At 44.5% G+C, this 9,493-nt stretch overlaps 1 protein-coding gene across 1 annotated transcript; it reads right to left on the bottom strand.

The window, feature by feature from the left end:
• Window positions 1-541: 541 nt before the first annotated feature.
• Window positions 542-8,709, bottom strand: Srp9 (signal recognition particle 9). Its single transcript, XM_050143086.1, has 3 exons — window positions 8,498-8,709; window positions 4,854-4,922; window positions 542-1,599 (listed from the first exon to the last, which is right to left on the bottom strand). The coding sequence occupies exons 1-3, from the start codon at window positions 8,705-8,707 to the stop codon at window positions 1,480-1,482; spliced, it is 399 nt and encodes a 132-aa protein (XP_049999043.1). The 5' UTR covers window positions 8,708-8,709; the 3' UTR covers window positions 542-1,479.
• Between the last annotated feature and the right edge of the window lie 784 nt (window positions 8,710-9,493).

The following is a 9,493-nucleotide window of genomic DNA, read 5'->3' as shown; positions in this document are numbered from 1 at the left end:
ATCTCTCGGATCTCTGTGACTTCGAGACCAGCCTAGTCTACAAGAGCTAGTTCCAGGACAGGAACCAAAGCTACAGAGAAACCCTGTCTTGAAAAAAAAAAGATAAAAATATCCAATAAAAACCTTCACTTTCAGCACCTTACTTCAGATTAAATGAATACTGTATTCCCTAGTCAAGAAATCCATACAAATCAGGTGTGGTGGTCTTTAGTCCCAACTCTGGGAAGCAGAGGCAAGTGGATCTCTGTGAGTTCCAGGACAACCAGGGCTAGTGAGCTAGTGAGACCCTAGCTAAAGAAAGAAGGAAAGGGGGCTGGAGAGATGGCTCAGAGGTTAAGAGCATTGCCTGCTTTTCCAAAGGTCCTGAGTTCAATTCCCAGCAACCTCATGGTGGCTCACAACCATCTGTAATGGGGTCTGGTGCCTCTTCTGGCCTGCAGGCACACACACACAGACACAGAGAATATTACATACATAATAAATAAATAAATAAATATTAAAAGAAGGAAAGGAAAAAAAACCTACACAAGAAATTCAAAGCTTCAACAAAACAGTATATTTTATTTACTGACCTCTAGAACAGACTAAAATTCTCATAACTAATAAAAACTTCAAGTTAAAATGTTACTCAACATGACAAACTTTTACAAAAAATACATTAGTGCAGTACCTTTGCTTGAGCAGGTAACATGGGACGTTATAGTTAGGTGGTGAAATCAGATTACAAGTACAAGATAAACATGAAACAGTAGACTCCTGGCTTATTAGAAACCCAACAGTTCTGAGAGGCATGCTATGCTCCATACTTTAGTTCATCCGAATAACCCTCAACCCCTCTGAGACAATGTGTGGAATCACATCGCGGACATTCTGCAGAGGAGGTTGCAGCTCATCACAGACCATCGTTCCGCTTGTGCACTCAGATAACTGAAAGCCAGTCTCGCAGGCACTCACCGCTCAGCAAGCTGCTGCCGTAAATCCCTTCTATTCAAACACAGTGTGAACCCAGCAAGAGAGGAAAGGCAGGCTCAAAATTCATAAACCAGACCATGCTCACTGCAGAGCAGCAACCCCAGCTGCCAAGTTTATTATAAACAGCATAAATGTTATGCTCCAAAAGAAACATGCCAACACAGCAAAAGGTTACATTTTATTTCCTCTTAAACACAATCTAGAAAGAACTTTTCTTGTTAATTCATCAACAAATTACTGATATGAATTTACCAGAAAAATAATTATATATTTTCCCAACATCAAATGATCTGCAAAAGCTGCTAAGGTATTTCTTATTCAGTTTCCAAAAATAAAGGCTTCTAACTGAGAGCCCGGACATCCCACTCTAAAGCAAACCTTAGAACACAAGCTGGTCTCTCAGTTCTCAACAGCTCAGTTACATAAATATTTTCTTCCCAACACTTTCTCAGTTTCAAAAGCTATTTACTTCCCAAGAACATACAAACAGTCTTCTTTTCAAACCATTCATTCTGTTTCCATGGCGACATTGCGGGATTCCTTGGCCACCATAAGTCGCATTAGTTGACTGTGGAATTTCTCAATCTTCTTTACATCTTGAGCTTGGTCTGTTCTATACACCAAACACTGTCAGAAAATTTAAAGACACAAAAACTAAGCAAAGCTAGATACTAGTAATTAGGGACGCAGGCGAGTGGTCACATATCTGGGAGTCTTATCTGCCTTATTTTGCTCTATTCTCTCTGGAGTCACACTAACATCATCCAACAATTACTTTCCCTCCGTTATTTTATTTATTGGTTTTTCAAGAAAGGGATTCTCTGTAGCTCTGGAGCCTGTCCTAGAACTAGCTCTTGAAGAACAGGCTGGCCTCGAACTCACAGAGATCCGCCTGCCTCTGCCTTCTGAGTGCTGGGATTAAAGGTGTGCGCCACCACCGCCTGGTTCCCTTAGTTATTTTAAATGTCACTGCTGCTGATGAAATGTAAAGAAACTCCTTCTAGAAACATCTCAAAAATGACAAGTTAAATCCTACTGTCTATAAGTTCCAGTGGTTCCAGCTCCCCTTTTCTGGTCTCCTAAGGTACCAGGCATGCACACAGGCATACACGCAGCAAAACACCCACACACCAAGAATAAATGAATAAAGTTGAAGATCATTCTCAGCTACACAGTAAGTTCAGGCCAGCATGGGCTACAAGATTTATACATTTCCTACTTGAGAGAATAGTCTCTTATCCAATGCAGAAAAAACTTCAAAGGGACTTGAGGGTGGCAGGCCAAGGATTTTTTTTTTTTTTTAAAGAGAGTTAACATTCAAGTTTGTACTTTTAAAAGTCATTCTGGCAGGGCTGGAGATATGCTCAGTAGTAGTGCATATGTAGTATGTAGATGGCCCTTAAAAAATGGGAGGGAAGTTTTATGTGTGCGTGTGTGTGTGTGTGTGTGTGCGTGCGTGTGTGTGTATGGAAGATCACTGGCAGTGCACAGGATGAACTAAAAGCACAGGTACTATTGCGAGACAATCCTAATAAACCAGGCAAGTAGTATGGTCCTAATCTGAAAGAGCATCAGTGAAGATGGACAGCTGGGGACAACAGGAAGACGCAGGAAAGCCTTGAGTCAGCAAGTGCAGACGCCTAGCCAAGTGCAGGAACGGCATGTTCAGGGATCAAAATGCCACTTCTTCAAATAAACCAACAGTCGGCATAACAATAAAAGAAAAGAAGGGACCAAATAATATGTCCAGGTTTCTGGCCAGGTGGTTGACACATTCCTAGCCACAGAGGAGGAGCCAGATGAAGAGGGAGAAGCTCCATGCTAGAAGGCTAACTCAGAAGGATGAATGAAGTAATGTTACTTGACTTCAGAGTTAGTCAGATCCTCAGAAGGAAAATAGGAGTCAAATGTACAAATCTGTAAGCAGACACAAATACAGAAATTACTAGACTGTAGGAATCGAATGGACTATTCTAGAAGAAGTGATACAAAAAGATAATCAAGGCCAGAAAACTGGTAAAACACAGTATTTACAGGGAAACATCTAATAATCAGCAAAGACAGGAGCACAGAAAAGCAAGGCCAACATAAAGCTACAAGAGCTAAAACTTCCCATAGAGAATGGTCTTCATACTGCAAGTGGCAGAGATCAAATGAACATGAACTGATGAGAGCACTGGGCTAGATCTCATCACAGCACAGTGGCGCTCACATCAGGAGCAGACTGGTGGAGGGCACGAAGGGCAAGCCACAGAGGGAAGGAAGAAGGAATGGAGAAACAGGAACAAGCCCCTGGTGTGGCTTCAAATACATTATTTATGGAGCCAGGCATGGTGCCTTTGATCCTAGCATCCTGTGGAGTTCAAGACCAGCCTGGTCTACATAGCAAGTTCTAGGACAGCCAGAGCTACATAGAAAGACCCTGTCTCTCAACAAGACAAAATGAAAGCCTACAGAATGGGAAAAGATCTTCACTAACCCCATATCAGACAGAGGTCTGATCTCCAAAATATACAAAGAACTCAAGAAACTGGACACCAAAAGAACAAATAATCCAATAAAAAAAAATGGAGTACAGACCTAAACAGAGAACTCTCAACAGAGGAATCTAAAATGGCTGAAAGACACTTAAGGAAATGTTCAACATCCTTAGTCATCAGAGAAATGCAAATCAAAAAAACTCTGCGATTCCATCTTATACCTGTAAGAATGGCCAAGATCAAAAACACTAATGATAACTTATGCTGGAGAGGTTGTGGGGAAAAGGGAGTACTTCTGCATTGCTGGTGGGAATGCAAGCTGGTACAACCCCTCTGGATGTCAGTGTGGCGATTTCTCAGAAAATTAGAAAACAACCTTCCTTTTGAGTATATATCCAAAGGATGCTCAATCGTGCCACAAGGACATGTGTTCGACTATGTTCTTAGTAGCGTTGTTTGTCATAGCCAGAACCTAGAAACAATCTAAATGCCCCTCGACTGAAGAATGGATAAGGAAAATGTGGTACATTTTCACAATGGAGTACTACACAGCAGAAAAAAATAATGACGTCTTGAATTCTGCAGGAAAATGGATGGAGCTAGAAAACATCATTTTGAGTGAGGTAACCCAGATACAGAAAGACAATTATCACATGTACTTACTCATAGGTGGTTTTTAAACATAAAGCAAAGAACGCCAGCCTACAAACCACAATCCCAGAGAACTTAGACAACAATGAGGACACTAAGAGAGACTTACATAGATCTAATTTACATTGGAAGTAGAAAGTAGAAAAAGACAAGATTTCCTGAGTAAACTGGGAGCATGGGGACCTTGGGGGAGGGTTGAAGGGGGCAGGGGAGAGGTAGGGAGGGGAGCAGAGAAAAATGCAGAGCTCAATAAAAATCAACTAAAAAAATCTGTCTCAAACAACAACAAACTATATATATATAATTTACTATTTATGATTTATTTCTCACCATGAGAAAGGAAACCTGCTCAATTTTAGTCTCTATGTTTTTCTGGCTTAAGGCCTGAAGAAAGCAACTGTTAGCCACTGCTGGCACATTGCCTTCATGAAGCAAGTTCAGTTACTTCCTGAATCTAAAAGAACAGCTTTAACCAGGTGGTGGTGTGGCACATGTCTTTAGTCCCAGCACTTGAAGGCAGAGGCAGGCGAATCTTGGTGAGTTCGAAACCAGCCTGGTCTACAAAGCAAGTTTCAGGACAGCCCAGGCTACAGAGAAACCCTGTCTCAAAAACCAAAAGAAGAATGAAGTTCTTCACTATGGAATGCATGCACATAAGTACCCTAGATAGGTCATCTGCATGAACTCTAAATAAACAACTTCAAACAAACAAATTCAGAACCCCCAAAACAAATAAAAATGTATACTTACAACTAAATCATCTGTTACTTTGATACACAAATTCCCATCAACGTGCCTGTATTTGAGAACCACGCGTACCTGCAATAAAATGACTTACTTAAAAAGAACAAAATAGATAGCACTATGCATAAACAATTTCATCAATCGTGCAAAAGCTCTCTAGAGTGAATGCCCCAGACGCCCGAGAAAGCGCTTCCACTATAGCCTCTTCACTGACATGAGGTAAAGGGAAAAGCCAGCCGGTAGTTCCATTACATCTGTTCTACTTATGCTTTAGATGTGTGCACATGGTACATCTGTGCACATGTACGCAGAGCTATGTGCTCTAGTCACTCTGGTTTTTAAAGACTTTTTATTTTATGTGTTTAGACACTTTCCCTGCATGTATGTCTGTGCACCACAATGAGTGCCTAGTACCAGCAGAGGCCAGAAGAAGGTGCTGGGGTCCCTGGAACTGTAGTTACAGATGGTTGTGAGCTGCGATCTGGGTACAGTGCTGAAAACCAAACCTCAGCCCTCTGCAAGAGCCACCTCCCCAGCCCTGTCCATTTTCATTCTTGAGAGGGTCTCTCAATGAACCTGGAGCTCACTGACTGGCTAGGCTGGTGGCCAGTGAATCTGCTGCCACCCTCCTACTCTCTAGCCACTCAGGGCTTGAGTCACAGATGCACACCATGCCCAGACTGTGCAGGGGCTGAGTCCAACATTGGGCTCCCATGCTCACACAGCCTTTTCCTCACGGAGCTGTCTCCCCAGCCCTATTTAAAAAAGCAAAAATCAACCTTTTGTTTTTAAAGTTGGGTACTGTATTTTTAGTTTGAAGAAATGTACTAAAATTCCCAATACACACATCAAGGAATGTCTGTGAGGTGGCTTGGCACTCTTGTTAGTAAAACAGATGAAAGGAAGGGGGTGGTAAGAAGCAGGAATGGCTGAAGTCCAACTCCATCCCTCAGGAAACCGAGCCGAGGGCAGTCCGCTGCACCTTCCACCTGTGTACCTCCCCCGAGAAGGCAGGTCAGACTCCTCAGGACATGCCATCTTTATCACAAGCACGAGGGAGGCTCTGTTACCTTGAGAGGATCCACCTGGAAGGTCCCCATGGCTTCCCAAAGCCAGGATCACTCACAACAGTGAGCACTGTGTCACGGGACACTTCCCATTGCTCGCAATTCTAGACTTCAGTAGCCACGACGTAATCTGGACATTAGCACACCACTATAACAGCAGCCCAAACTTCAGCTTCTGTGAGCGTTTCTTTCTCTCGGTGATGAATGCAAACAAAGCGACTGAGGCAGAGTCAGCATTTCGCTATCAGTAACTCCCTTTTAGATAACTTTAAAACCAAAACACTAAGGATCGTCAGCCCTTTCCTGCCCTGAGCCAATTCCAAAAGCCCACAAATTTAAAGTGGTTTCAGCATGGCAACCTGTAACTCGTCCGACTGCACCGTGCCCTGCTGGGGTCTTAAGAGTTACACCTCTAAGAGGTTTGTCTGGGTGACAACAGAGGAGGAACTCACCCAGAATATAAAATAGCTACCTATGTTTACAGTACCTAACCTACTCACTGAACTATTACATTTTTGAAATTTAGTTTGTAGGAACAAAGAGAAACCAATTTTATTTGAAAGATAAACTAAGCAAGACAACAATGTGGGATTTTGACTGTTGACTAAAAACACTCATTGTCTTCATGGAGAGTTACGGGGCTAATGGTACTATAAGATGGGTATCCATTGTCAGCTGGGTCACAGAGACAAAAACTCAAGGTTCCACTCAAAGACTTTGACTTCTGCAAACCAAAATAATCCGACACAAGACAGAATGAATTAAAGTTCTAGAAAGAAAGATACTGGTAAAAAAATACTAAAGGAGAAAAGTAGATTATACTGGGAAAGGGGCAAAAGCCACTTTTCTTAAGAAGTGGCTTTGAAAAATACATGTTTTCCTATAAAGAAGGTTAGGAGCTGGAGAGTTGGCTCAGTGGTTAAGAGCACTGGTGGCTCTTCCAGAGGTCCTGAGTTCAATTCTCAGCAACCACACGGTGGCTCACACCCATTCGTAATGAGTTCTGGTGCCTTCTAGCCTGCAGGCATACATGCAGGCAGAACACTCTATAACATAATAAATAAATCATTTTTAAAACATTGGCGAAAACAGCATTCTGAATAAAGATCTAATTCATTCTTTGGTTTCAGCAAGTCTAGAAATGAGTGGGTGAGAATTTAGTAATCAATGAAGAACAATTTGGGGGAAGTTTTGGTCTTCGTTGTTTGTTTTTTTGAGACAAGGTTTCTTTGTGTAGTTTTGGCTGTCCTGGAACTCATTCTGTAGACCAGGCTGGCCTCAAACTCCCAGAGATCCGCCTGCCTCTGCCTTCCAAATGCTGGGATGAAAGGAGTGCATCACCACCACTGCCAGGCGAAGAACTGGTTTTAAGCAGAGGACACTGGGGTGTCTCTATTTTCAGACAGCAGGGACAGGACTGTAAAGGACTAGAAGGAAGACAGGCACAACTAACGGTCTCTTCTCCAGCCCACCAGCAACAGCACTTCCGTTTACACCATGCCGATCAGTGTGATAAAAGGGTGAGAAGATATGTATGGGCTGCGTGGTAAATGCACTGGGGAGAGAAGGCACAATCTTTGCAAACATTCCCGAGACCGGACAAGCTGTCCTCAGATGGGCTGGGGTTCAGAGTCACAGTTTGGCCTTAAGTTCAAGCTCTTAGTGCAAATCATCTTGGAACTTGAGAATGCGGTTCACGCTCTACATCCCTCCCCAGTCAGGGGGGAAAAGTGAAAAACTAACAGAAGGTTTTAAGGAAGAAGAAGTCCGAAGGCCAGCAGACTGTGTCACCTGGTAGAAACGTAAGGTTTTTCCTTTCCTGTCTATTCTAGACATGTTTTGATCACCACAATTCTGTCACTTCTATTTTCATTTCCCTACAGCTACCAACACATTCTTACAAGTACCGTCCTTCTGTGTGCTTGTATATCCTTTACCATTCTTTTACTAAATTAAAAAATTTATCCTGTTGTCAGTATCAGGCCCTCTGGACAAAATTTGTTACACCTTTCAGCATGTTGCTCAACTGAAGAAATGGCAAACAAGTTGCCAGCACCAATGTATTTTATAATTTTTACTTATTATTTGTGTGTGCGCGCATGTACGTGTGTATGATGTGTAGTTAGACGACAAGTTTGGGGAGTCGGTTCTTTCTTTCCATTTTTATGAGTTCCGCATGCTGAGCCTCTCCCCAGCCCCGATATATAGCTTTAAAAAAACAGCTCGTGTTATATAAACATTAGGTACTCTCACGTCTTTGAGGGAAGGGAAGGGAGCACCAAAATAAGTGACGGACAGGAAAGAGAAGGTGCAGGGGCGGAGCACCAGCCTTAGCGACACGTAAACCAACCAAAGCCATAGCGGAAGTTAGGAGTTCCTCGGGTGCAGGCTACTGCAGAGTCCACCGCTGTGGAAATGGCTCTGTCCTGTGGACACTGTCGCAGCCTCACTGGGTCCCAAGTCAGACGGGAGGAGATGGAAGGACACAGAAGGCGCAGTGAGAACGAGGACAGACGCTGCTTCCTGCCTGTGCTAAAGCCGCGCCACAGGCGCAGGAGACCCCCGCCCCGGCTAGCGACTCACCTTCATGGGGTCGGCGAGGTAGAGCTTCTCGGCCGCGCGGCTGAACTCCTCCCAGGTCTGGAACTGAGGCATCGCGGCTTCGGGCAGCGAGAGACGAGGACACTGAGGAAATAGCAGGGCAGGATCCCCGGCTGCCCACCTCCCTCCGCAACCGCCCACGGCGCTGAGCTCCGGCGTACAAAGATGGAGGCCCGCTAGCGCCCACACCATTGGTCAGCCTCGCCGCGCCGGCCCAATGGGCAGGAGGCATCCTGCGAGGGGCGGGGCCTCCGCTTGGAGTCGTCGGGAGCGAGGAGAGGCCGGCGGCTGCCACAGCGCCGCCTGCAGGCCTGGAGGGGTGGTGCCTGTGCCCCTGCCTTCTTTCCCGACTGTGATTGATGCTAAAAAGTCAGGCTCCCGCTTCACAAGGAGCAGCTCTGTGACCCAGCACCCAAGTTACAGTCGTGGTGATGACAAGGCCCATCTGTCACACTTACAGCCCAGTCAAGAAGTTGGGGAGACAACAGGAATGCAAACAAAAACTTTCTGTAGTAGATCTTTGTATTGGTTAAATGGAGCAAGAAAGAGCGAGGCTCACAGAGGTAATAAAAGCTGAGCAGGTGAGCAGGGAAGGGCGAAACACCTCAAGCACATTTTAGATCCGCAGCTTACTTAATGTGAACAGTGTTTAGGGAATGGAGGAAGAGAAGAAGCAAGGAGCGAAGGAAGCCACCTCGCAGCATCTGCTAGGAAGGAAATTTGAGCCTGGGTTCAACAGTGAACAGCACCGACTGCTAGTCCGGAGGACCTGAGCTCAAGTCCTAGCAGCCACATGGCAGCTCACAACTGTCGGCAATTCCAGTTCCAGAGAATCCAACACCCTTTTCTGGCTTCCAAAGGCACCAGGCAGACAGGTGCTACACGAACACAAACATAGGCAAAACACCCATAAATAAATTATAAAAAAAGGAAGAAAGAGGGGCTGGAGAGATGGCTCAGAGGTTAAGAGCATTGCCT

Source organism: Alexandromys fortis, unplaced genomic scaffold (genome assembly GCF_014885135.2).
Source record: "Alexandromys fortis isolate MF-2015 unplaced genomic scaffold, M_Fortis_MF-2015_v1.1 scaffold_51, whole genome shotgun sequence".
Taxonomy (NCBI): Eukaryota; Metazoa; Chordata; class Mammalia; order Rodentia; family Cricetidae; genus Alexandromys; species Alexandromys fortis.
The sequence above is the reverse complement of the archived record's forward strand: the minus strand, read 5'-3'. Positions and strand labels throughout refer to the sequence as shown.